General features: G+C 40.9%; 1 protein-coding gene across 3 annotated transcripts; it reads left to right on the top strand.

The window, feature by feature from the left end:
• The first annotated feature begins 91 nt into the window (after positions 1–91).
• Positions 92–27,084, top strand: arhgef6 (Rac/Cdc42 guanine nucleotide exchange factor (GEF) 6). 3 transcript variants are annotated; one of them, XM_083980728.1, is made up of 22 exons: positions 92–354; positions 1,808–1,891; positions 3,864–3,948; positions 6,760–6,881; positions 7,161–7,365; positions 9,893–9,945; positions 10,442–10,536; positions 10,776–10,871; positions 11,788–11,910; positions 14,071–14,209; positions 14,657–14,716; positions 16,208–16,354; positions 17,616–17,702; positions 17,846–17,927; positions 18,488–18,603; positions 18,818–18,979; positions 20,221–20,241; positions 22,225–22,321; positions 22,954–23,040; positions 23,175–23,274; positions 23,682–23,736; positions 24,487–27,084. In XM_083980728.1, the coding sequence occupies exons 1-22, from the start codon at positions 190–192 to the stop codon at positions 24,607–24,609; spliced, it is 2,304 nt and encodes a 767-aa protein (XP_083836854.1). In that variant the 5' UTR covers positions 92–189; the 3' UTR covers positions 24,610–27,084. The 3 variants fall into 3 exon arrangements, with proteins under 3 accessions (XP_083836854.1, XP_083836855.1, XP_083836856.1); XM_083980730.1 differs by lacking the exon at positions 92–354 and adding an exon at positions 1,532–1,618; XM_083980729.1 differs by lacking the exon at positions 20,221–20,241.
• Positions 27,085–27,600: the final 516 nt, after the last annotated feature.

Raw genomic sequence — 27,600 nt, 5'->3', positions numbered from 1 at the left:
TGATCATCAGTTTGGCGTGTGGAAACAGCGTCGTCCTGCCCCCACCGCCTCTTTTTTTTTTTTTTTTTTTTTTTTTACTTGTAGCAGAAGTGCGGATGTGAGTTGCATATTGATACGGAACAGGCCGCCAGTTTCTTTTTTCTTTTTTTATGGCTATGCGTGCTTAGGCAATGATCGTTTTGTGGAGCTATGAATCCCGAGGAGCAGACAGTAACGTGGTTAATATCACTAGGAGTGCTCTGCTCGCCTAAAAAGAACATAGCGGACCCGGAGGAGTTTTTGAAAACATCGCTGAAGGATGGGGTCGTCCTGTGCAAGCTCGCCGAGCGGCTCATACCTGGCTTCACTTACAAGGTGAGTTGCTGATTTAAGTTAACTTAAGTCAACAAAAGCCAAATGATCGACGGGCTCTTGTTGAACGGAAGGGAGGGGTTTGCTGTAAAGTGATACCGACAAGAACTTCGCTTCCCTGCAGCAGGGCCTTTCGGGTTTTTTTCTTTCTAGCTCACACACACACAGTACCCGAGGCGTTTAAGTTTTGATGTTCTTATTTTTGCTCCGAGCTCCTGCACCGAAACACACTTGCATTTAGCGAGTTTTCAGACGTGAAATTTTTAAGATGCGGTTTCCTGTGAAGCGAAGAAAATGTTCCGCATTTGACAGGAGTCAGTCGGTGTGAACACCCCCCTCAAAAAAAGAAGAAAAAAAAAAGAAACAGGACAAATTCGGCATCAGGAGGGTATGAAAGCACAGGCCACACCGGAGAGATAAGATGGAGCAGGGCAAGTTCAGCGTGCTCAGTTTGACAACAACTTTGTTCAACATAGTTAATGTTATTATCACTGTGAATCACATATATTTCGTTGTCGAGATGACAAAAGTTGATAGTGATAAATAACAGTTGCAAAGATAGTTCGTCACTTCCTCCTGTAAAGACTCGGCTCTACCCCAGTGCGACCTCCTCTTTCATCAAGCCGCGTCAATGCGATTGGAAACAGCGACGATAAAACCGGAAGTAGTAACTTTTTTTCATTTACTTTTTTATTTGTTCCATGTATTAGACATTTTTAGTTTGTACACTATTGACACAGTGATAGTTTATAATTTGCACATTTCACTTCCATGCATGGAAAGGAGCAGGATGAAGAAAACTGATTTTACCTGCCCCTTAATCATGGATTGTCTGCCATTATAAATATAACATCGACAAAAAAAAAGCCTTCCCATTAATGAGCAACTACCTTCCCATTGTATATGATATCTTAGTGTGTTATGTTCTAATTCTCTCTTGAGATGTTTACTTTTCTGCCCAGTTTGTCGCTCTTTCTCCTTTTCTTTTTTTTTTCTTCTTCTCTCCAACACGTTACAGTTAAAAGAAAGGTTTTTGGTTAAAATTAAAAAAAAGCAGCGAAAAGCCAAGCTTCTTCTTCCGCGTGCGTTTTTTTTTTCACGTCCATTGAAACTCGGCAGTACTGTTGTTATATGCTTTTATTTTGAAAATCCAAACAAAAGTGAGCGGATGTTTTGCTCACAGTTGTAAACTTGACGTTTGTGTGGTGTTAATGGTTATGTGTGCATGAAGGAGACGCAGGAGGAATCCACAGTTATTTTGTTAACTGTAGGTAACCGCATTCAGGTCACTAAAACAGTGTTTTTTTTTGGCGCTTTTATGTGTAACTGAAATGACAGCAGCGTCGGCGTATATAGCCTTTAGCTAACAGCTAGGGTCAGATTGATATCTACCTCCTGTACTAGACCGAGGTATTGTTTATATATTTATTTCGTCTATGTTTGTGTGTGTGCTCAGTATTGTCAGGATCCCAGAAGTGAAGCCGACTGCATTTCCAACATCAGGGAGTTCTTAAAAGGATGCTCGTCCTTGAAAGTGGAGGTAAGTTGACAGTGTTGTCTGTCAAGTTTCATACACATAACGTTAACCTACGATGTTTTAACGTGGACTGAGCTCCCTCTCTCTCTACCTTTATTATCTCCTTCCTGAGCCCTCTTTAGCCCACTGCAGGTTACAGAGCAGACTTAAACACACTCTTGCTTGTGTGTTGTTTTGATCTGCTTACCCTCCTCCTGACATATGCTTTCTTCACACGTCCATGTGCAGTGAGTGAGCCACATTAACAGGCTGCTGCTGTCCACCAGTCACTCTCTCACACAACTTTTGGCCTACATGACAAGTGTCTCTGCTCTGGAGAGGACAGAGGTTTCAACAGTGTTTACTTCCCTGTTAATTCCCTTTCTCTTTCATACTGCAGTGACTTTTTTTTTCTTCTTTTTGCTCCCGAGGCAACACTGCAGGCCTGCACAGTGCACACCCAAAAAAAGATGTCCTAATATTGGAAAGGGTCAAATCATTTGCAGATGTTGGGAGTTTTCTCTGTCTTTGTACCAGCCTGTTTGTGACTACTGCCACACCGGACAGTAATTTCTCCCCCAACTTTATAAATAGTCTTTTTCTGGGCTTGAATCACATCAGTTGGTTTCTTTAAACAACTAATTGAGTCAGCAAGCCTGGCTCACTGCAAAGTCAAGTGCTTCAGTAGGTCTGCCCAGCTGGCTTGTTATGTCTGGGAGGTCCCCTTTGCTTTTATCCATCAGCCCTGCTTTAGCCCATAATTAGACCTTTTGCGGCTAGCCAGTAGCTCATGGGCAGAGGTTTTTTTGCAGAGCCGCTGTCAAATGTATCAGCCAGGGCATGTCTGTGGTGCTACGGCAAGCCCTGCCCATCCTTCTGGTCAGTGATGTGATCATGGTTGGAGAAACCTTGTCTTTCTGTTTTTGCTTGAGCAAAATAGTGCCTGCTTGTCCTGTGACTGCATAAAGAGAGCAGTCATACTGCTTTCACTTCTGCCCGGAGGTACAGAAAGAGGAAGCATCAATTACTGCTCAATGCCTCTGATTTTTTTTTTTGCTGGGTTATGAAATGCATGGGATAATTTTATTTGCCCTGATAGTACTACAGGCATTCAGAGCAACATGTGTTCATAACGTGACTCATTGAAACTACTTGACCCTAACCATGGTCAAGGTTTTAGCACGGGCAACAGTTATTAATGATCCAAGTCGATACGGTGATGTAAGACCCATTTGGTGTTTCGTTTTGTTTTATCAGTGCAAATGGATTGTTCCAGTCATTTAGTACTGGCACTGCAAAATCATTATGCATAAAGCAAACATTGTATTATTGCTGCTTTTTTTTTTTGCAAAGTGAAAGGCAACCAGAGTACATTTTGATAATCAAGTCACCCCTATGATCGATCCTGTACCAAAAGATGTAATGGTCACACCTTCTTTAACAGTGAATTAGGTCACCCAAAACTCATGACCACGGCTGTACTACTCAAACTCTATATTTAAGATGTTTTATTTAAAATGTGAAACTTTATCTGCTGGAGGAAAGAAGATAGCTGTCTGAGACAGAGCAAGCAAGCGGTGCGACTATGAGAGTGCGCGAGCATCTACGAATCGCAAATGTGTCTGGCACTGTCTGTTTTATTTCAGACCACTAAGTCACAAAATATGGGTCATGCTCAACATGTCAGTTTTTATCTCTATCTTGTTATAGGCCTTTTTAAATCCCTGTGTGTGTTTTTTATTGTGCATGCGTCTTTCTATTGTTTGTGCAGCAGCCTGGAATGAGTCTCTCTGCCCTTCTCTGCCTCTCTCTCCCTGTCCGTGTGCACTCAACAAGCATTACTCCTCACATCACTGCAATCATTAGTTGTTCAAAAGTTGTAATTTTGACTTTCTCTTCTTCCACATCTGAAATATTCCAGGTGATTTGAACGGATGGTTTGATATTTTTCTATCCATTTGGCTGAAAGCATCTTCTCTGTTCCTTTTCCATCCAGGGGTTTGAACCAGAGTGGTTATACACTGGTGAGAATTTTGGCAAAGTGCTGACCACTTTGCTGGCAGTCAACTTTGCCACACAAGGTAAGCATTTTGCAGTCTCTCTCTGTACTTTTAATCCTCCATACTGGGGACAGCTTAACAACATTACTTCTCCTCTCTGAAAGCAGAGAACCAAACAGTAGTGAGCAACCGTTTTTATATACCAGTATCAGAGTACAGTCAAGAAAAAATTAGGCAGCTTATGTGGGAAAAAAGCAAAAGCAAATCCTCATATTAAAGATAAACACTTTGTAAATATTCCTCCCTCCCCTGCCTTTTGACATAAACCTCAGATCAAATAAAGAAGCTTAGACAATGAATAGTACATGCAGCTAATGTGTAGCTGTGGTTGGATGATCTCCCCTGCCTCATGTATTTATTATGGTGATGGTCTTTTTCAGTTTTTGTTCATGCATCCTTTCCAAATCATGATTGAGTGTGTGTGGCCCATGGGCAGCTGGCATGGCAGTGTGTGCTTGTGTCATGCTGGGTGCCATATTTTCTCATGTTCACCCATAGCTTGAGCCACCCTGAATAATTCTCCTTCTTTGCTGATCATTTTTCTACATTCACATAAAGCTCCAGTATGAGGCAAAATGTCCAGTGTTGATGTATGTGTGAGCATTATATGCATTTCACACACACACACACACATACACACACTCCCCTTCTTCAACGAGGACGCAGCGTATTGTGGTTTACAGTGCAGCAGCCCCACAGCAGTTTAGAGTTAATTACCTTGCTTGAATCGCATTGTTTGGGTAGAGAGAGGGGAGTGTAACGCCACTTTCCCTCCAGTCTCCAAGTCGAAGCTGCCTCAGAACCAGCAGCCTAAGAATAATTTAGTCAGCATTTTTTGAGACCATTGTGCCACTGCTGCACACTTCATAAGAGATGCATAATGTTCCAGGTTATTTGAGAACATGTGTTTGTGACATTTCTGTATGTAAAGCGAGTAATGGGATATGTGCCTCAGATTCTGGCTGAATGATATTGGAGTTGGAGAATAACATGAGGGCTGCAACTGCTGATTATTCTCATGGTTAATTATTCTGCTGATTATGTTTCTGATTAATTGAGTCATCCATTTTTTGTAGCTGGGGGTGACATCTTCATGGCCTTATTTTGTCTGACTTAACTGCTCAAACCCAGATATGAAGTTCACAGTTATGTAAAACAAAGATGAAAAATCTCCACAATTTAGAATTGTTCAGCAGCAGATATCATGTTTGTCTTATTTTTTTGCCGTGTGTAAATTAATTATCTCTGATCTGTTAATCAGCTAATTGTTTACATACTGCATGGCATTACCCACTGCACCTTCCTTTTGTGATATGTAGCGCTGTCACTTTGTTAATGCATGATCAATCTCTCCTGAGTGCACATAAATGGATGGGAGGATGCTTGCCCCACTGTGAGATGTGTGGGCCAGAAGCCTCTGCTATAGCGCCTGGGCTCTGCTTGATATGCAAATCTTTTACAGGCTGGCAATGCCTAGCAGCTGTTCTCCCCTCTTCAGAAGTGAACTTGATTTGAAGTGGATTAGTCACAAGTTAGTTGATATGATTAAACATAAGAGGCCTCTGTGTTTTTACTCAGGATCCTCTTCCAAGCCTCTCACGACGAGCCTCTGTGCTCGGCATTTATGTTTATGTAGGGTAAATGCTTTGAACGTTGCCCTCATACAGAAATAACAGTGGAAACCACGGAGCTTAGCCGACAGAAGGGCTTGTCGGGATTCTCTGTGTGCGTGTCGAGTGTGGCATGTGGGATCCATGAGTGCATGTGGACTACCCTGCTGCCTTCAGTGTGATTTTTATCATATCAGTTATCCCACAGAGTTATGCACCCTGACGTCCCAGCATATGGAAAACAGCGGGAAAGCTCCAGAGTTTTTCCATGTAAATGTACATTACACAGATATCAGATGTTGTACTGATAAAAAAAAAAAAAAAAAAAAAAAAACGAAGACGCAAAAAGTGTTGCCATCGCTCATTTTACTGCCTGTAAGTGAAAGTGCACTTAAGCGTTTGTCGATTTTAGAGCCACAGAGTTGAACTACTTATTGGATCGGAATTAGAGGCTACTAAGGGCTAATGGTGCACGCTCATTATTTTTTTTATTCTTCTGTAATATGCAACAGGATTAGACAGTAGACCTGGCCTGCCTCCCAGTTCACCGAGCGTGTTTCTGCTTGTTAGCCCGTAAGAGGCTGCGGGGCGGCCATGTGTCACTTTTCAAGTGAAGGGCTGGCAACAAAATTGAGACCTCCATCAGTGCATCTGGAAGATTGCGCCCACACCGCAGGACAGCTTGACAGCCACTGACCCTAAATCACATGCACTGACTGCTGCAGTGGCTTCGGCGATGACACTGCAGAGGGTGTGGGTGTCTGTTACACGAGTTCGCCCACTAGATTGCACTTCAGATAAAAGAGAAGAGGAAATTAGGCTATATACGTGTCAGTTTGTTTGGATGAAATATATATGCAGGACTAACTGACTATATGAGCATGTCAGTGAGACAGATGATGTATCAAAGTGCATGTTGCCTTCCTTTTTACAGCTGCTCCATGTTTTTTTGGAGCACTGTGCCAGTTCTGGTTAACTCCGATGATTCTATCCACTGCTGTAAATGTGCATGTTCACTGCCCCGCGGCTGTCCCGAGCAATGGACCATACTCACATGAATTATCATCAACTGGTCATCCCCCAAAGTATGTGCACCTGCGTCAGCTGTGATGATGATGGTGATGATCATGATGAGTGTATGTGTGTGGGTGTGGGTGTGATTTCAAACACCATTGCAACCAAAATAACAGAGGCTCTACATATTTCCCGTGTGTGTCCATAGACTGTGCTCCTGAGAGGTCATGTCCGCCGTCTGGTGCTCCGCCTCCTAGTCAGTCGACGTCTTCACACACACTCTCCTCTGCCAAATCCAAAGGCTCACTGCGTAGACAATCCAAATCAGTGGTATGGTCTCGTCTTTATACATCCACATTTTCTGTCTTCCTGTTTTTTGTTCACTTCACATGCTTGAAACTGGTTTTATCCGAATTTCCTTTTTCCCCATTTTGCATATATTTTACATTGAATATATCGGATCGTATCGATTGTTTTACTCTACATGACTATTTCCTTTGCACAATATATAACTAAATGAATGTATTGAGTCATAGCCAAAGAAGAATTTGAAGATATCGCACTGTAGATGAGGATACACCTTGTGACACATTTGTGTCCGTGTGCCAGGAAATGTCTGAGAACGGCAGCGGCGGGAACCAAATGGTGAAGGCCCGCTTCAACTTCAAGCAGAACAATGAGGATGAGCTGTCGTTCGGTAAAGGTGACATGATCCTTGTGACGCGGCAAGAGGAGGGAGGGTGGTGGGAGGGCACACTCAACGGCAAGACGGGCTGGTTCCCCAGTAACTACGTCCGGGAGATCAAACCCTGCGGTGAGTTGGGTCACATAATCGGGATCGTAAATTCCTTATGGTGCTATGGTGTGTGTGTGTGTGTGTGTATATATATATATATATATATATATATATAACTTGTATGGTCATATAACTTGTATGGTGGTGGCAAGTCTTTGGAATACACTGGTTTTCCGCATTAATTGGGCATAACATGTAATCAGATCTTCATCTGACTCACAAATGTAGACAAACACAGTGTCCCTAAGCTAATATCACACAAGCAATTAACACTGCTGGTGGAAAAAAATATGTGAACCCCTTAAATAACTAGTCAAAACTCCTTTGGCACTGATAACCTCAAACAAGCTCTTCCCATAGCTGCTGATCAGACTTTTGGACTTTTACTCCATACACATCATCTCTACTGGGTTTGGACTCTGACTGGGCCACTCAACCAAAAGATGGATTTTCTTTATTTGCAGTCAGTCTGTATAACAGTATTTTAATGTTACGGTTGACAAAATTGAGAATTCATTCTTCCCTCAGTGATGTGGAAATGTTCGTACGCACCAAATAATGATGCTGCCTCTACAGCACTTCACATTACATATACTTGATGTTTTCATTTTGGTTATGAAGTTCCCTTTTTTTTTTTTACACCAAACATTTTCCCAGTGGTACTGTGGAGAGTCAAACTGGCCAACTTCAGTGGTTTGCCCCAGATATTTTTTAATGTGTCTGTGGCTGGACTAGGGCTGGGCGATATGGACCAAAAGTCATATCCCGATATATTTTGTCTGAATATCGATATACGATATATATCCCGATATTTTTCCGCAAAGTGAGAGCAAATGTTCAGTCAAAGTTAAAGCCAAATATGACAAGTCACAGGTAGTTTTATTGAAACCGGCTATTTCACTGAACAGTTGCAAAATCAAATGAATACATAATAAACAGGTTTCTTCATCTGGTTCATGAATAAATGTTCAGTTGCTCAAATAACAAAATATAAACATAAATACTGCCTGACAAGAGTACCTTTTTTGAAATCAAAGTAATGGAGTAATGGATTTTAGAAGGCGTGATTCCATAAGGCCTCTTCTAAGATCAATGTTAAAAGTTGGCTGGAAATGTGAAAATATTGTCATTATCATGTATAATTTATTATAAGACATTTCTGTAACATAAACACCAGCTATAGCAGAGTCTTATAGAAAGGCACTCTTGAAATAAAAAAAAACGATCAATTGTCTGCACTAAAAACTAAAAAAACAACAACTATGTGTCTCTGTTATTTCTCAGAGATTTTTTTTTTTAACCTGGAGTCACGTGACGTGCCCCACGTCTTTTCCGGTCAGTCGTCATGGAAACGTCACGTGACACTCACGGACCCACGGTTTGGACCAGAGTGAAAAAAAACGTGTGTAAACCATGGATGTATTATATTATCATAGATCCATGGGGTAAACGCGAACCTCACGAGCTGTATCTGGTGAAAGCACCGCGGCTCACAGAGGTCTGGAGCTCTGACGCTGCTGCAGGGGACGACGTGCTAATGGCTAACGGCTAATAACAGCTAACAACAGCTAACGGCTAACAGCCGTGCTACAGCAGCTGGCTGAGCCTCTAGAGCCGCGGCTCGGCTCGTTAACGGCAACGAGGTCGACGTGGACTCGGTGCGTTCCTCTCGGTCAGCTGGTGAAGCAGCGGTCAGAAGCATGAATAAAATAGGAAGAGGAGGGGCGGAGCGGAGCGCGGCGAGCAGTGCAGGGAGCTCCAGATCAGCAGCCTGAATGGAGCAAGGATCACAGCGCAAATTTGAACTATATCGATATATGCGATATGGTCAAATTCCATATCCCATTAAAAAATATATCGATATATTTTTTATATCGATATATCGCCCAGCCCTAGGCTGGACAGCAGGCTACATGTCCCCACGCACCATGATTTCCATACGATAGACTCATGAACACAGACGTTAACCACAGCAATGATTCATTTAAGCCCTTAGCTGTTACTCAGAGGTTCTTTGTTATGTTATTGATCACTCTCCGCCTTGTGGCCTTGGAGTCATCCCAGCTGGGCGCCCACTTCCAGGAGGAGTAGCCACATAACTAAACCTTCTCCATTTATAGCCACTTTGTCTCCCTGTGGACTGATGATCAATATCTAAACTTTTTGACCTTGTAACCCTTTCAGCTTCACGCAAATCAGCAATTATTGATCTGTAAACTGCTATCTTAATTTGTGAGACCCAGTTCAGATCAGCATATGCTTCTTTTGAATAGCAAATTCAAAATGTTTGAAAGTTGGTTTCATTTACCAGGCTCTAGTTAGTTTTTGTTGTTATGATTAGTTGAACGGTTCTAGTGCTTTTTCCAGTAACGTTTTAGAGATGTTTTCTATACAGACAGAACAATAGAATGATTTGGGTGTTATTTGTTAAAATAGATTTTATAGATATTCACTGTAAATGTTTTCTTTTTCTATTTATTCTTATCACGAGAGAGTCCTGAGGAACTCACTAATCCTTGCACATTGTCACTTATATTCTCCACAGAGAAGCCAGTGTCTCCTAAAGGAACTCAGTTGACCAAAAACTACTTCAGTGTGGTGAGTGAAAATCCTGTGGGATATTATATAATTTGTGTTATTCCCTATAGCAGGTAGGTTACATAAGCAATCATGTTTTTTTCATAGAGATCTGACAAAAGCTAAAAATCACAAGGTGTTTTGCTTTAATCTGTCAGCACATATAGTTTGTATGCTGGTAAAAACACTGGTTTGCTTGCTTTTGAAAAATATTTAGAGGTTAGTCTTGGTCGAATGCAGTAGCAGGAAGGAAATCATAGGTTTGACCTCATCTCTGTCTACTCATAAATAACTAACTTCTGCATTTAAAATCACACTCTATTGCCCCTGCATCTCTTTGTTTATTTTTATGGTTGATTTAAACAGTGAGAAAACAAAGTCCTGGCAAAATAACATAGACTAATGTCTAACATAGACTAATGTCTAAAAATATCCGTATCTTCTTTGCCTGAAACAATGTTGGTCTGGCAGCAGTTAACATGCTGTATTATTCTGCTGATTTTGCTGCTTATTACAGGTGGTGCAGGACATTGTGGAACATGAAAGGGAGTTTGTCAAAGAATTGCAAACAGTCCTGACCTGTTACCTGCGACCTTTGCAAGCCAGTGACAAGTAAGAGCGACGTAAATTAATGGGAAAAGGTCACTTAAATTTGTGGAGTGGATTACCAGAAAAAATGTTCTTGATCAATTGAATCATCTGAAATTCCTGAATTTTACATTTCCTTTTTTTCACTACATATGAAATGAGATTTGTGACTTTGTGTAATTCAAATGTCAGAATTCCTAATAGTAATTCACAATAACTGGAGTCAATGATAACAAAATAACTCAATATCTGTGTATGTTCAGACTGAGCAGTGCAGACAGCGCCACCCTGTGTGGGAACCTGGAGGAGATCCTCACCTTTCAGCAGGGTCTCTGTGTGGCTTTGGAGGACTGTACCAAGTAAGTCGTGCTGGACAGACATGGGTCTTCATGTTTGATCAGTTATATTCAGCTTCGATTATCAACAGTCTCGTGAGCAGCAATGATTGGACCATAGTGTGCAACCTTGCTGCTTGTTCCTTTTTTCTTTTTTTTTTTTTTACACATTTGCTACTCTGCGCATACTATACATTACTGCCAAGAGTTCTCCAAAACATACCATACTTGGATCTGTTTTTGCAATCACTTCCTTCCTCTCCGACATCTCTTCCCTCTTGGTACAAAGACCAGCTTGCAAAAACTGAAATATTGCCTCAAGTATGCAATCTGTCTCAGTGAGGAAGAAACTGAAAGTATATTTTTTTATCAAAGTTAATAACTTTTCACACATTGATTTGAAAAATCTGCACTTCTGTGGGGAAACTCTGATACGAATGTCTGCCTGAGTGGAGAGGAAAATATGTTCATACATCTAAGAAGGTATGGTATGCTTTGGAAAATGGCCTCTAGGAAAGTGTGCAGTCTAAAAATAGCCCTTTGAATAATATGTACTTTAACTACATTACTTGAAGCCTGGAAATGTCCTCAATTTCTCTCATACAGCAAAATAGATTTTAAGGTGGTGTTGTATTCTCGGTGCTCTGTTAACCCGATGAGAGAGCAGTCGTGCGTCAAAGACCTGGATTCTATGAGTGTTCAAAAATGCAAGCACGGTCTTGTACTCTGCTTGTCAGTAAAATGTCTTTGGCAGACTAAAAAAATCTTCCAGACACCCTGAATAATGGCAGCTTTTCAGTTATTGGGAAATGACTCCATATATGATCATAACTTTTCTCCTGGTCTTTTTCCATATCCGTCCCTTTTTTTTATTATTATTTTCTTGTTCCTTCACTCCTTCCACTTCTCTGACCTTGTTTCTGTGTCTCCAACTACGTAGAGTCCCAGAGGGCCAGCAGCGAGTGGCAGGCTGCTACTTAAACCTGATGTGTCAGATCAAGACCCTGTACCTGGCTTACTGTTCCAGCCACCCTTCAGCTGTGTGTATCCTCACCGATCACAGGTCAGTCTCTGCGCTCAAAACAGCACAGACAGTCATAACACCATATCAGAGGGTGGGTTATTATGTCACGTGATTCATCTTAACATTCAGGGTTTACAGACATGCATAGTATATAAAAACTGAGACGGCACCATTAAACAATATTTTAAGCCAGCTGTTCCCAACAGGGTTTACCTGTCTTTCCACACCCGGTTGTGAGGAATCTTGACATGCATCATCACTGTGTGATTTCAGGGATTACTATGTGTTGTTTTCTGTTGACGAGCTGCACTTTAAACCTCTGGCCACAAGATGTCAGGCTCTTCATCTGTAAACGTACATGAGGTTAAACTCAGTCCCAGTACGTGCACCGGGTCCCCATGTGCTGAGGGTTTTCTTCAGCCCATTTACTATTGAAACGCGCCATTCTCATCGAGTGGGACGCGCCACCATGAGTGTGTAGATCCCAGTCATTATGAGACAGCAAAATGGTCAAGGTGCAGTTTAAACAGTGGATTATTGAATAATGTACAAGGGGCATGTTAGTTTATACATTATGAGCTGCAGATTAAGTTGAATTACACACAGGAAGAAGCTCGACTGTTGACAGGATGTATGAGTTGTGGTTACTGTGAAAAGCAAGCAAGGCGCTTTTTCACAGTAAACACATTTACATTTCAGTTGAACAAGTCTTTCTTTTTTTTTCACTCTCACATTTACCCACTGTTACCAGGCAGTGCTGCTAGAGGATACACTTTTACTGAAGTTCTGGATCCCTAACGTTGACAGTGTTGATAGCAAAATTTCAGAAAGCAGACTGATGACCTAATTTGTGCTTCTTTTAAAATGCTGTTAACACCTGGGACAAGTTGTTGGTGGCTTTTCACACATGCTACCATACACATCTACCATAATACTGTCACAGTTTTTCTGAAATGAGTACCAATATTATATTTATCATCAAAAATATGATACCCATACTATACTATAAAAATGTACCACGCATATAACAATTTGTTTCCAGAGTGGGAAGCAGTTATATATTTTAGGTTGTAGGATGTAGTCACCACCTTTTTTTTAGCTGTTAAAAAAAAAGTAATACATATTTGTGTTATTTTTAACTGTGTGTATGACATGTAGAGGATATAACTGTTATGTATCATGATATTTACTTTACTTTACTTTATTGTTTTATTGTACGTGGACAGTCCCAATTAATCAACTGCATTAAATACAGTAAAAAGGGCAGCTTTAGCCAGCATGGCTAATATGCTGCTGTAGTCCCCGGCCAGATGACAATGGGCATCCTAAAAAAACAACAACAACAATATATTACACAATGATTAAAAAGAATCAATAGGGAAAGGATAGAAAAGGTAGGCATCAGTACAATCATGCAAAGACAGCACATAGAAACATACAAGAGCAGCACATGCAATATACCAGTAATCACACACAATAGGCTACATCAGCACATACTGTACTACACATTCTGGGATGCAGACAGACAGGGGTGCATGCAGATATCACGTAGACAGATAAAACACAGACAGGCAGCATGATCATGACGCAAATAGCACAATATCTTAGTGGGTACAGGTGTAATTATGAGCGAGCCATGTTTTTAGTTTGGATGTAAAGGTACAGTATGTATGTATTTCTTTAATATGGGTGGGAAGTGAGTTCCAATTTTGTAATGCTTTAACAGAAAATGATAGCTGGCCAAATGTACTTTTCCTGAATGGGACTGTTAAGTCACCACGAGTGGTATGGTCTCCTGCTGTGTTTTAAACATAATGTGATTAACATGAGCATTTTTTAAATAGTATTTTCAGGTTCAGGACACATTCACTTAACCTGCACATGATCCAAAAATGGACTGTATAGTAAAGCCATTGTTTTGGTTCTAGCCATACTATACTGTATGTGTAACAGCAGAACATTATTAACTTTATATTGAAATGGCACTGAGCTGCAATACACTGATATTGTTATATTCTTATGGTAGAATTAATGTTTTTATTAAAAATCTGCACCTTTGAAGTCTCCTTGAACTTTGACCTATACAGTCAGGATGCCCTGTACTGTGTGTCCCCATATAAAAAAAAAAAAAAAAAAATCGTAACCCTCAACTGTGCATTAACCCTGCTGTGTGTCTGTGTGTGTGTGCGTATTCAACAGTGATGAACTCGACAAGTTCATGGAGAGCCAGGGAGCGAGCGCCCCAGGGATCCTGACCCTGACCTCCAGTCTCAGTAAGCCCTTCATGAGGCTTGACAAGTACCCGACCCTGCTGCAGGAGCTGGAGAGACACGTGGAGGTACAAGAGGACACGTCTGCATACAGTGGCATGCAAAAGTGTGGGCACCCCTGACCAAACTTTCTGTGAATGTGAAGAGTTAAGCAAGTGGAAGATGAAATGATCTTTTGCATGCCACTGTACATACTGAAATAACATTTGATAAATAGATGATCTAAATAATAATATTTTTTTTTTTACAGTGCTCTTGATTACTCAAATTTTGTTAACTCGATCTACTTCCAATTATTAAATTGGCCAATAAAATCTGACAATGTATATAAATGAAAAGTTAAAAACTCTAAAGAATGAGTAAAGAACAAGAACTTTCTCTTCCTGTCTCTGACTTCCTTCCTATCTCACTATAAATCTAGTTATCACACCTTCTTTCCTTTTAGATTTAGGGCACAGTGGCTTGACTTTTAAGATGCTGTATCTGATTCAATGTGTTGTTTGTTCCCACCACAGGAAGCCCACCCAGACTATACTGACATTATAAAGGCGACAGCAGCATTTAGGAGCCTTGTGGTAAGTCTGGAAATCCAGGGCTCTTCAGTCTTCAACACGCTTTTAACCATTTGATCTTTGTTCACCTCCACCGGGGATAAGGCCTCCTCTTTTTTGTCAGTGCAGTCCAAGCCTCATTTACACAAACTTTAAGCCTCTTGTATCAATTCTCAATTTACTGCTGGATTTATTTATTTATTTATTCTGCAGAATTAAAAACACTTGATTTGTGTTTTCTGTTTTATCATAACCCCTAATTATAATTGTAGATTTCAAAATAATCCAAAGTACAGGTTATTTCTGACATTAAATGCGATTACAGATGTTATGATGTCACCTTCATTGTTTCAGGGGCTACAAACTAATGTTGGTGTAATGTAACACAGCGCCTCACAGTTGAGCTCAGCTTTGGCGAGAGTTAAATGAGAGTGCTTGAGATTTGTGGCTGTCGCATGTTGGTGATAATGTTGTTCCTACAGTGGGTGTGAACTGAAATGCCATTTTTGAAGAGCTGGACTAGAAACGAGCAACCGCAGTGAACTTGGGTGAACATTATTCTGAGACACAGTTTCCCCAGTACAGCTTCGACTTCTGTGTAAGAATAAATGAGGTGACTCACACACGTTTCTTGAACAGGGCCGCGCAGGAAAGTGTGGAGAAAAAAAACTTAGACAACACTGACAATTGTAATTTGCAAGTCTCTCTCTTTTTTTTCTTTGTATGTGCTTGTTTGTGTGGGTAAGGTGGGTAGACACAGAGAAATGCAAGTTACCTCAGTGTTCTCAGTTTTGTCTCTTTGCAGTGGAAAGCGGCAGATGTTGCATTGTCATTTTTCCTGCTTGATGAGGGAGAACCCCTGCATTACACCTAAATATACTTATTTATTTTTTACAGATTACGCCTTTTTAGAAGTAAAAACAAACAGATAAACTGAAAAGAAAATGACATAGACACTGGGAATGGCTCAAGAGGTCAAGTGGGTCATCCACTGATCAGTGGCTCTTCCTGTTCGTATGTCTGAGTGTCCTTGGGCAAGATACTGAACTCCACATTACCCATGATATAACATTGTTGTGTGAATGTGTGTGTGAGGTAGAAAAGTGCTGTATGTCTGGAAAAAACATTGCATGAATGTGTGTCTGTGAAAGGTTGAACGAAACTTGTAGTGACCCTGAGTGGTAGATAAACGCTATGTAAGTGCAGCCAAATTATTAGATATCAGAAATAAACCAATATTTTTTTCTAAAGCCATTTCCATAGTGGAAAATAAGTCTCCCACTGCTCATTACTCAGTATTTCTATAAGGCAAGAAAGTGTGTTGTGAAAAAAAATGTTGAAAATGGTTCAGTCAAAGCTGGATTGCTCACTTCTACCAGTGAGCAATCCAGAAATCTGCAAATGGACAGGAATCAAAAGCTTTTTTGTGTGTATTATTTAACTGTTGCAGTGATTTGTGAAACATTTTGTCACTTCGTCATGCATCTATATCCGTGCGTGTGCTTGTGTGTTCAGACGCAGTGCCAGGAGCTGCGAAAGCGTAAGAACCTGGAGCTCCAGATCTTGTCGGAACCAGTGCGTGGCTGGGAGGGAGACAGCATGAAGGGCCTGGGTCACGTAGCCTACATGTCCCAGGTTCACATGAAAAATGGGTCCAGTGAGGTGAGAGCCATGTTAGGGTCTGTTTGTCCATTTTCTCCCCCCCCCCCTCCCCCATCTGATTGGTAGGATTTGGTTGTCCAAGTGAAAGGTGTAGATAAGAGTCCCATGGGTACCATTCAATCAAAGAGGATAGATAGATAGGGATCTGAGAGAAAAAAAACTGTCACAGGACATATTGGATTACACAAAAACACAAAAACCCGCCCCAGTGTGCATGGAGGAGATTGTAATGATTTCTGTCTGCTTCTTTTCTCATCTTCAAAACCCTTTGGTATCGTTAAGCAGGAGTCTGAAATTCAATCATATGGTCATAGCTGTTTCTCATTAGGGAATATTGGGTACATTTCTTGCTGCATAACAGATTAGACATGCATTTAAGTCTAACACTAATCCCATACTCTGGAGAAACTGCACTGATCCCCATTCATTTTAGAAAAATGCAATGAAAGTAGTTTTTTTATGAGTTCAAAATGAGGTAAGTGAGATGATCTCTGCACAGATAGGACGTTTCATATTGGGTCAGTGCTTTTCATATTTTGTGCTAGATTGAGAATGCAGGTGGTGTTTAATGCAGGTACACAAACAGAGGAAGTGTGAACACCACTTTGAGGTCAAGTGCTCTAGATTCACTTAACCCAGCAGAGTGTCATTATTTCCAACACAAGTAAAGTGTTCATCATTATCTCTATGTATTGTAGGATTCCCTGTGTCCATAAACCTTGTAGGCTAAAATCGACCCCCCCCCCTCCCCTCCGCTCCCCTCCCCTTGATGCTAATTTGATGTCTCCCACAAGTTTCAAAACAGAAACCTATGTGGGTCAGATGCAGACTGAAAAGCCAAGTCCTGTTTTTTGTGTGGTTTCTGTGTAGGGGTCGACTGTGACTTGGTGGTTGGAAGAAAGTTAAGAACTCACATTTGGATTCACCCTCTTTTGATCACGGCCAACCACTTTCCAACCCCCAGACCGCTCTCCATAGTTATTTCGGAACTCAAACAGTCTTATCAGCTCATCTTGGTTTCCATTCATATAACAACGTTACCAAAATGCCATCTAGTCGCTAACTTGAGCTCAAATATGCTAATGATGGTTGCACAGAACAGGTCGCATCTGGTTTATAGTGAGCAACATGACGAACAGGTTCAGCTGCAGACAACTGCTAGTGACGACACCTACTAAGGAGAACAGAGGTTACCCTGTTGCACCTGTATATAAATGAATGGTCACATACCAAAACTCTCTTGGTTCTCTCTTTCCTGCAGGAAAAAGAAGAGCGCTATTTAATGCTTTTCCCTAATATGTTGGTGATGCTTTCTGCCAGTCCCAGGATGAGTGGCTTTATTTATCAGGTGAGCTGCGGTATCTCGACATTTAAGTGAAGATAAAAATTGTATTTAATTGATTTCAGGTAATGACAACATATCATAGCAACATATCCTCCACCTATGACACACAGTGACTTATCTTCTCTCCTGCCATTTGATCTATTCAGGGAAGACTGCCGCTGACGGGCACCACAGTAACAAGACATGCGGAGGACGGAGACAGTCCCCACTACGCCTTTGACATCACAGGTTTGCATCAGAAGCTCGTCATCATCTTCAGTTTAGCGGAGGAGGCTAGGGCAGTGATACAGTTTAATGGCTGGACTTGTGGACCGAGAGATGGCGGATCTCTAGCAGTTCTGTGACCGTGTCTTCAATGTGTAGAGATTCTTACATTCTCAGTCTCAGCGAACTGATTCACAACATGAACATTTAAATTTGGCTGATGAGGAGGCAGCACTCACTCTAGAATATTCATGCTAGTGCCTGCACATCGTCGATAAACTCATTTTTCAAAGATAACAGTCTGATACACCAATGAAACAATAAGATGTAGCATTTAATTCAGATGGATTAAATCTGAAGATCAAAATGATTCACAGTAATGAAACAAAACCTGTACTAAAATTAGAATAGATTTGAGAAATTAAACTAGACTTAGACATGATCATTGGGTCTTTAAATGTCTCACTTTAACTTTTCTAATTACGATGATATGTGTTGTCAGCCATGTCAAACCTTCAGTGTAGAAAGTGAGTTTGTGTATGTGTTTGTTTGTTTATTTGTGTGTGTGTGTGTGTGTGTTGCAGGAAGCATGATTGACCGCATCACAGTGTTCTGCAGTAGTTCTCAGGAGTTGCAGGAGTGGCTTGAGCACCTTCAGCCCTTTACCAAAGGAGGCAGCCCTGTAGCCACCATTTCAAAGGTAAGGACACACACACAATGCACACAGTACATATTGTCTGTCACAAACACACACACATACAATACCGTCAAAACGGTACTAAAAGTGTCGTTTGCACAATGCTGAAGTGTGAAAAACCCTTTGAACAAATTCTCACCCTGAGGTGACAAACACTAGTCTTTCACAGTGTGTGATCCACTAGCCTTACTTTTGTCTTTTTGACTGTCCCATGTAGACTGTAGAGGGAAAGCCGCTGAGTATGATCGGCACTCCTGCTCACCTGTCCACCCCGGGCCGTGGCCCCCTAGAACCACCAAAGATCAGCAAGCCCTGGTCTCTCAGCTGCCTGCGCCCCGCACCTCCCCTCAAGCCGTCTGCGGCGCTGGGCTACAAAGAGGTAGGAGGATGTTGTGTTGCATAAACAAGCCCACACATGCTTGATATGCATCTCCGGTAAGCAGTCATGCAGAAGAAAATGAGTCTCAGGAACCACAATGAGTCCCCATCCTCTACAAGCCCCCTCCCCCCCTCCCCCTTCTCCCCTCCACTGTTCCTCTGTCTATCACTTTATCTTTATCCAGAATCCCTGTGTTTCCCACCAAACAACACACACACACACACACACACACACACACACACACACACACACACACACACACACACACACACACACACACACACACACACACACACACACACACACACACACACACACACACACACACACACACGCACACACACACCTTAAAACCACTCAGATTGAAGTAGTCCAATTAAATGACTTTAGGTTCAGTGGTCCAACATGTCCAAAGGAACATTATTATTCAAAATCTAATGTTTTGAGTACTTCTTCTCAAGTTAACCAAACCTTTTATCATTACTCTCATGTGACTTGTTTACAATAACTTCAGCCATGTGGCCAGAGCCTTTCAAAATGCCGCATTGTGTTGTTAATACTTTGAAGAAGGCGTGGGCCAGAGGCTGTGAAAAGCAACAGCGAACGCTTTTTATAAATACTCAGAACTTAACAGGTAGAACTGATGTGAAACCGCTGGTGCAGGTGTGTTGTAAACATGGTGGGCCACGCTGTTTTTCTTAGTAGTAGTAGTTCCTTAGTAGTTTATTCCAGTAACAGCAGCGCAACGGCCGAGTCTGACGGGCACAGTAGGAGAATGACTGACAAACTGGTCATAAGCTACTTGTGTTGGGAGATGGAGGTAACTTCACACTGTGGTCCACGTGGGAGGCAGAAACTTTCACACAGTCAGCACTCTAAAGCTTTCGGTTGTTTTGGACTCCTACAGTCTAGTGATGTGATGAATGTACAGTAAATCTGCGTTCTCTATACGTTTCTCCACTAAATACACTCATGACTATTTTTACACTAAACTAGGAACTCATTCTCATCCACTGAATGCATAACCTTCTCCTGTCAGTACCCTCATATATCTTTATTTATTTATTTATTTATTTTCTACATGAAATAATCACTCTATGCTGCACAGATAAAGACAAGGTAAATGACAATGGGCGGGTTAAAAAAATGTTCACCATTAACTCTCCATCACATCCTTCTCTCATCATATTTTTCATGCACATTTCCCCTTTTTCTCTCTTTCTCCATCTTGCCTTCTGTAGAGGATGTCTTATATCATGAAGGTAAGGTGTGTGTGTGTGTGTGTGTGTGTGTGGGAAAGGATGTGGGTGGGATGGGATGGGGTTGCCTGTGTGTGTGTGTGTGCGTGCGCGTGTGTGTTTGCCCCCAGTGTTGAGCAGGCATGCCATCGCTCTGTTTGCTTCTCTCCTCCCTCGTTGTCATCCGTTGGTTTCCTGTTTCCTGTGGTTCTGCGTGTCTACATCTTTTTTTCTCTCTCTCTTTCTTTCTCTCTCTCTGATTCCCTGTAGTGTCACTCACACCTAAAAGCATTTCTGATGCAGAAACAAAAGTAGTCACTTCTTCTAGGGCTGCTATTTTTGGAAATGAAGGCACTGAGTGCAAAAAGTGCAGACGAGCATAGATAGAGCCGCCATACAGCTGAGAATATATTTGCACATGTTGCAAATTTGAGTAAAATGACCTGTCGGTGTCTCTTTTTAAATTGATTGATTGTTCCATGCAAACTTGGCGGGAACTCTTGCATGCATAATGATGTACAGTTCGATCACAATGAACATCCATCATTCCCCAGGTGGATTTAAACTAGGGCTGAACAATGAAGATAAATAACACGTGCAATTTCTAAATCACAGAGGGTGCAGTGTTTTTTATGATTAAGGTATAGCGTGACATAACATACCACAAGTGAACTGCGGCGCTACGGAGAAGCTCTGGTTTAGAAAAAAACAGATTATCCGGACGTAGAGGAACAAGTTTTCTACCATGTTGTTTGGTATAAATATCACAACATCGACAATTATTAAATTATTTTTCATTGATGATAAAAACGCAATAACGACTACTCAAACTGAAATTGTGACTCATATCACGGTCGCGATATCTGCCCAAATAAACACAGTATGATTTTTATTCCATATTATTCAGCGCCGCCACTCGGAAAGACTTTCTGTGTCTGTAAGTGTCTCGATAATCCATTCCTGATGTACTCAAAGCATTCAGACGGTGTGAAACGCAGCCGATTAAACTGAATTGCCATCGGTTACACTGCTTTTATCCACTATATTCCCCTCAATGACACTTTGAGCCGCCAGTGCTCTAACTTAGCGAGGAAAGAATCTCCGCACTGTACTCGAGTTTCTTACGTGACGTGAATCCCTGAGGTTCTTCAAAGGTTGTAAGAGAAATGATTCAGTCAGTTCTTCCCTCCAAGTCTCATGAGTGAGTGTGTGGTCGACTGTCAGGATTCCCCATGAATGGGTTCACTACCTGTTCTCCCATTGCGTGTGTGTCTGGGTTTCTCCGTTCCAGCCAAGGGCACGGCACACATGACGTTATGTTAAGTGTCAATGACAGTATATGTCACAAGGCGGGATTACGCTGTCACGTTGGTACATGCACATCAATGTTTTTTTTCGTTTCTAGTAAGTTAAATTATTCATGACACCTCAGCTTTTAATGTGATGAGGAGAGGAAACAGTCATTGCACCTTTGTTCAGGCCTTAACCAATCCAGCAGAACAGAGAAATTCTTTCATTCACCGCACTGGTGTGGTTTGATATTGTAAGATTAATGCCATACATCTTAAATTACTTTCTTTGCTACAGTATGTAAAATCTATGTCTCATAGGTAAAGCTTGAATATGTGTAGTACATTATTTATTTCTCTCACCCTGACTGAAGTAGTCAGTAAAGACTTTTTTACAATGTGTAAATCATTTTTAATAAATCTTTGGTCTTCTTTGAGCTTTCATGTACATCATTACCGTGTTAGGCAGGATTCATATCAGCACATATGGGTCACATGGGTGGTTTGGTCGCAGTCATCACACCATGCTTGCTGCCTTGTTTGCTGATGGTATTTTTTGTTCTTCGATGTTGTTTGTGTAAAAGGGATGTGCGTCCCTGTGAGCTTGCATTGTGTTTGGTTTGGAGTCTTGGCTTTACAGGTGTGTGTAGCAGTGTGTGCGTGTGTGCGCTAAGGTGAGGAGGGATTAGGCTAAATTTGAAATGTTGCACTCCTCCAGGACTCGAGCAAGAGCCCGCGTCCCATGAAGAAGTTCCTGCCAGGCAACAGGAAGAAGGAGCGGAAGCCCTCGGACGACGAGGTTCAAATGAGGAAAAGTACGAGTTTTACCTCCTTTGTCTAATACAGGAATCCATTTCTCACTTTCTTGTAATTTAAATAATTGATATAATTTTTCTTTTCTTTTATGGTTGTTTTGATATTGAGTAAAGTAAGTAAATCTGAAAGATTCGAGCAACACTAAAAGTCTGTTTTACTCTTAATGATTGTAATGGACACCTGCCCTTAAAGGGCATTTCCAGTTGTAATCAATTCTTACCTCTTTTTGTTCAAGAATCTATTGTTTTTTCAATGTTCATTAATGGTTCATTAAAATTGTTCTGTAGTTGCAAGTAACGTCCTTTTGACCATCATTTGAATTTAAAAATTTGCTTTACAATTAAATTAAATCAAAATTTAGACTTACCGCGGCTTCCGCATTGTTCCTTCCCGGGTCAGAGAACAAACGCCTCAGAGTCCCTCATGGATATCTATGAGAGTCCCTCTACTGTTGTGTTCTCTGACCCGGAAAGGAACAATGCGGAAGCTGCGGTACGTCCAAATTTTGATTTAATTTAATTGTAAATCGAATTTTAAAATTGATTACGACTGGAAATGCCCTTTAAAGAAAAAAAAGGAAATCAATGCTGAATGAAAGTCATAAGTGTCTTTTATATGATAATCTCATCAGGTACCGTTGCTCTGGAAGAGGATGCTCAGATCCTGAGGGTGATTGAGGCGTACTGCACTGGAGCCAGTCTACACCAGAGCACCACAGGTGTGTGTTTGTGAAAGAAACATGGACAAATTAGTTAGTTACTTTAATGCCTTCTTTGATTGCACATCCTCCACAGCTCATACAGCCATGAATCAGGCTTTCTCATTAGTGTGTGTGTGTGTGTGTGTGCTCAGCGGTGCGGAAAGAGTGCGTCCCTCAGGTGCTTCTGCCAGAGGAGGAGAAGATCATTGTGGAGGAGATGAAGAGCAACGGGCAGACAGTCATTGAGGAAAAGTAAGTAAGCATATTATTACCATGAAAAATAGGTTTTCATGTACCCGCTGTACTGACGGTGACAAAAAGCATTTGTCATTAATTCTATTTGGATCCTGATCTTCTCTGTAATGAGATTCAGAAATATGATATTGATCCCATTCAGGCGGTTGAGTAATGAATCCTCACACAGCATGACTGTGGCTCGGAAGCCAAGGTCACTTTAATATACTTTAACTTTAATATACAAATACGTTACCAATACCAAATAATACATACAAATACTGTATATATTTTTGTAATGTCTTTCTTTCTTTCTTTCTTTCTTTCTTTCTTTCTTTCTTTCTTTCTTTCTTTCTTTCTTTCTTTCTTTCTTTCTTTCTTTCTTTCTTTCTTTCTTTCTTTCTTTCTTTCTCTCTTTCTCTCAGGAGTCTGGTTGATGCTGTGTATGCTTTAAAGGACGAGGTTCATGAACTGAAAAAGGTACAAGTTCTGTGGACAAGTCACTAACACAGCGTTCTTTGTGCCGGCGGCAACACACTAATGTGTCCTAGACTCACTGTGGTTCTTGGGGTTCATACGTTCACATATGTGGTTGAATGTGGTTTTAGGTAGGGGGGCAGATATTAATACCGATAAGTATCAGTCTGATGAAAATCATACTTGTACGCAACCACATAAAATGCATTTAGTGATCAAGGATTGTCTCTGTAATGATTCCATACAAATGTAATCATCAAAAATAACAGTGAAAGTAAATCCACATTAGATTTTCAAGGGAAATCACAAAATTGAAATATATGATATATTATTTAAAAACTAAAATAAAAGTACTAAATAAAAGCTGAGAAAGATTAAAGTCATACACAGCAAATATTAAAACGTGTATTACTGCATTGTTTACTGGACTACTGAGAATTAACATTAGATTATTGCTGTGTAACACACTGTTGTTGTAACCCAGTATATAAATATACGGTGTATATATAATACATTAATTAATCTACAGTATTTGTAACTCCTCATCTGGAGACATGCTCTATATTATTACAACTATGTTTTACTTTATTGTCACATTATCTATTTTTACATGTGGATCATTGTAGTACCTTATGAAACATTAATTAATATGCTGCCTATAAAAGGTAAATCTGGCTTGTATCTTTGAGTTTCTTGTAAGATGCAGTGGTCACACAGTCTGTTGAATACTGTCACTGTCTGAATGTGTAACAGGAGAATAAGTGGATGAAGACGTTTCTGGAGGAGGAGCAGAAGTCTCGCAAAGAGCTGGAGAGAGTGGTCCGGAAACTGGCCAAGCAGAAGAATGATTGTGTTTGGGATGACGGCGGCCACTGAACACATCCCTATGATCAGCCTCATCCTGGTGTGTGCGTGCGTGCGTGCGTGTGTATGTGTGTGCAATCATGCATGGTTACATTTTATGTAAGCATGCTTGCAGCAGCACAGAGAGGGTCGGTGTGTGTGTGTGTTTTTTTGTGTATCTGTCTAAGTTGCGTCTCCATATTTCAATCTCACATTGCAGAGTTGGACTCTGACGATGATACTTAGAGTTGCTTCACTCCAAGTGCTGGAGCTCGATTTAACATTGTGATGAAATCTTATCTGTCTTCCTGATCCAGCCTCACAAGATGAGACAATGAATATGCTTCCTCCTGAAGCAGCTCAGCTAAACCGGGACTGATTTTTAAATAATGGGATGTTTCAAACATACCGCCTCTGGGCTACTGGCACTGTGAACACTCCCCAGCAAATACAACTATTTTGGACAAGGACTGAACAAGTTCTCTGCTTCTTTTGCTTCACTTGGAAAAAAGAAAAGGAGCTCGAAGCCATCGTGTCCAATAGATGTTCTTTTGCATGCACTTCTGTTACCAAGGGGACCGATGTCCTTGTCCTCACATCATGGCGTTTTTTGTCATTTTCATATTTTTATTTGTCACAAGGGCGCCCCCAGTGGTGGAGAATTGATTCATTGCGCTTTTGTGAGGACGTGCAATCGGCAGTTTTGTAACATTCTGGACGCTGACATACACAAGTTTCCAGCTGTTTTATTGGCGTTCAAGCAAATCCAACAGGTTCGCTCATTGTCTTACAATCAGTTGTTTCCAAAATGCAGCCCTGATTATTTAAACTGCATGAATGTACAGTGTTTCTACAGTACCAATTCTGCATCAGAAGTGTGATAATCAAGATATTCAGATATATAATCCAAAGCTATCAGGGATGTAGCTGCATAATAAAATAGAAAAGGCATAACTATGTATCATTTATTATATAAGAGTATGCAAATAATGACAGATGTCATCCCTGCTCTTACTAAAATATATTATCATTTTACCATATTAATAATATAGCCTGGCTTTATTTTGGATTTTTAAGAAATATTCCTATTTATTGTTCATCCAAGCATTTAAATGTGGGTGTTAGCCTTATAGATCTAGTTCTGCTGCCTTTATGTCCGTCTGGAATTATATTAAACAACACTGATGTGTAAAGGCAGAAACAATATCCTTATTGTGGCCAAGGGAAAAAGAGACATTTATCATTACAAAAGAGGTAAAACAACTTTAATAATGAGTGTGACTTGATGATTCAGAGGTTTCTGTTTTGCAACCTCTTTGGCCTCCTACTGGGTTCCTGCAGAGCTTATGGAGACAGACTGAGGAAATAAATGGAGAGAGATTTATTTGTTGGTGTAGAGTAGAGCTCAACTGTTTAAGTGCCTCCCAAAGGGGTCGATAAACTCGAGAGTTTAAGACCAGACTGGGACTTAACACATGATTTGTACTGAAAGTGTCAGAGATGGATTGTGGTGATATTTTAGTGAGAATGGCTTGGCTCAGTGGGCGTACATCAGATCTGATAACAAACAGGGCTCTGTGCGCTGTTAAACTTGCGGCCTCTTTGCAATACAGCGGTACATTTCCTCATGAGGCTGAGTGTGTGCACTGTCAACACTGTTATCTACTCCTGCTGCGCTGCAGAGCAGCAGTGGATGTTATTGAAATGCAATAAGTGACTGCTTTACTGACTGACCTCTGGGTGAGTCCCAGCGTGTTAGGCCAGATTTGGAGATATTGCAATAATGAATGAATTAACCCAATTTATTAACCAAAAAAGCGCCAGGCCATGTGGTTTAGCCACCACACAGTTAGGCTGTTCATTTTGTTCCCTTTGCCTTTATTTAATTAAGTCTCTGCTTGGTATTGATGATTGTTTGAAGACCACAGACCGGGTCCCAGGTTTCATTACAAATGATACAAATTTTAATAATATTATGATACTGTTCAATCCCTGTGGGGAAGTGCTGTGTTTGAGTGCACCTCTTTACAGGGAGGTGAGAGCACTGTGTCGGGTACAAGGCAGCACCGGTACATCTGCAGCAGAGCCACTGTCCGTCTCGGGGGCGCTGAGCTGAGGTAAATTCTTGGACAGTTGCTGGGACCTGGTTCCTACTTGGCTCAAAGTGAGCAAACAGAGCCTGTGCTGCCTGCACAGATGTACAATCACATTGCTGTCCAGATTAACAATGTTGCTGTTTCTGTATTTTAAACTGTTTTCATTAAGTATAACATACTGTAGTTTTCAATTCCCATTTGCCTCAGTGAGCACTTACTGGTGGGAAGGGGCTGAACTCCGGTTTCATCTTGTTTATTTGACATGACATCTCCAGACCACTGTGTGTATTGTTTTTGAAAGGTTGTTCTATGCAATTATTGTTGTTGCAAGTATTGTAATGCTTTTTTTTTCTAGACACTCTGTACTTTATGTTTGGTATGGTCATTCTTTTATTAAAAATTTAATATAACAGCTTGAGTTAAGCTTCTGACATTATTTTAACAGCATGAGGAATGGAAAACTCCGAGAGATTTCAGCCTCCGTGTTGTTTTTCTACCACACAAAGCACAAACTGTGGGCTCCCTTTTTATTCATAGTAGAAAATCCACCAAGTATGGCTTTTCCATGTAGCGTTTAGCACATGTGCGCCTCAGGAATTTGTAGGTTGTTCAGGTTCAACAGTAAGAAACCCTATGTGGAAGGAGTGACTAGAATAGATGACATCCTGTGAGAGTGCGTCGCCTCTGCTTCTGTACACACCTCCAAAGATATTCAAATTTTCCATGCTCTTCTGCTCATGAAACACTACTGGGTTTTGTGATGTGTGTGTGTGTGTGTGGTAGTAATCTACAAACCTCCACTGTACATTTACTTGTGATGGGTTGGTGGAGGATGATTTTTTTTTATATATACATATATATTACTCACCCAGTGAGTTAAAGCCTTCATATTAGTCACCAAGCAGGCTAAACATTATTTCTAAGTCAT

This window comes from Trachurus trachurus (assembly GCF_905171665.1).
Source record: "Trachurus trachurus genome assembly, chromosome: 10".
Taxonomy (NCBI): Eukaryota; Metazoa; Chordata; class Actinopteri; order Carangiformes; family Carangidae; genus Trachurus; species Trachurus trachurus.
The sequence above is the reverse complement of the archived record's forward strand: the minus strand, read 5'-3'. Positions and strand labels throughout refer to the sequence as shown.

Coding starts and splice junctions, on each gene's coding strand:
- arhgef6 (XM_083980728.1), top strand. CDS start 190: ATGAATCCCGAGGAGCAGACAGTAACGTGGTTAATATCACTAGGAGTG. Junction 11,911..14,070: donor TGTATCCTCACCGATCACAG/GTCAGTCTCTGC, acceptor CGTATTCAACAG/TGATGAACTCGACAAGTTCA. Junction 18,604..18,817: donor CTGTAGCCACCATTTCAAAG/GTAAGGACACAC, acceptor TGTCCCATGTAG/ACTGTAGAGGGAAAGCCGCT.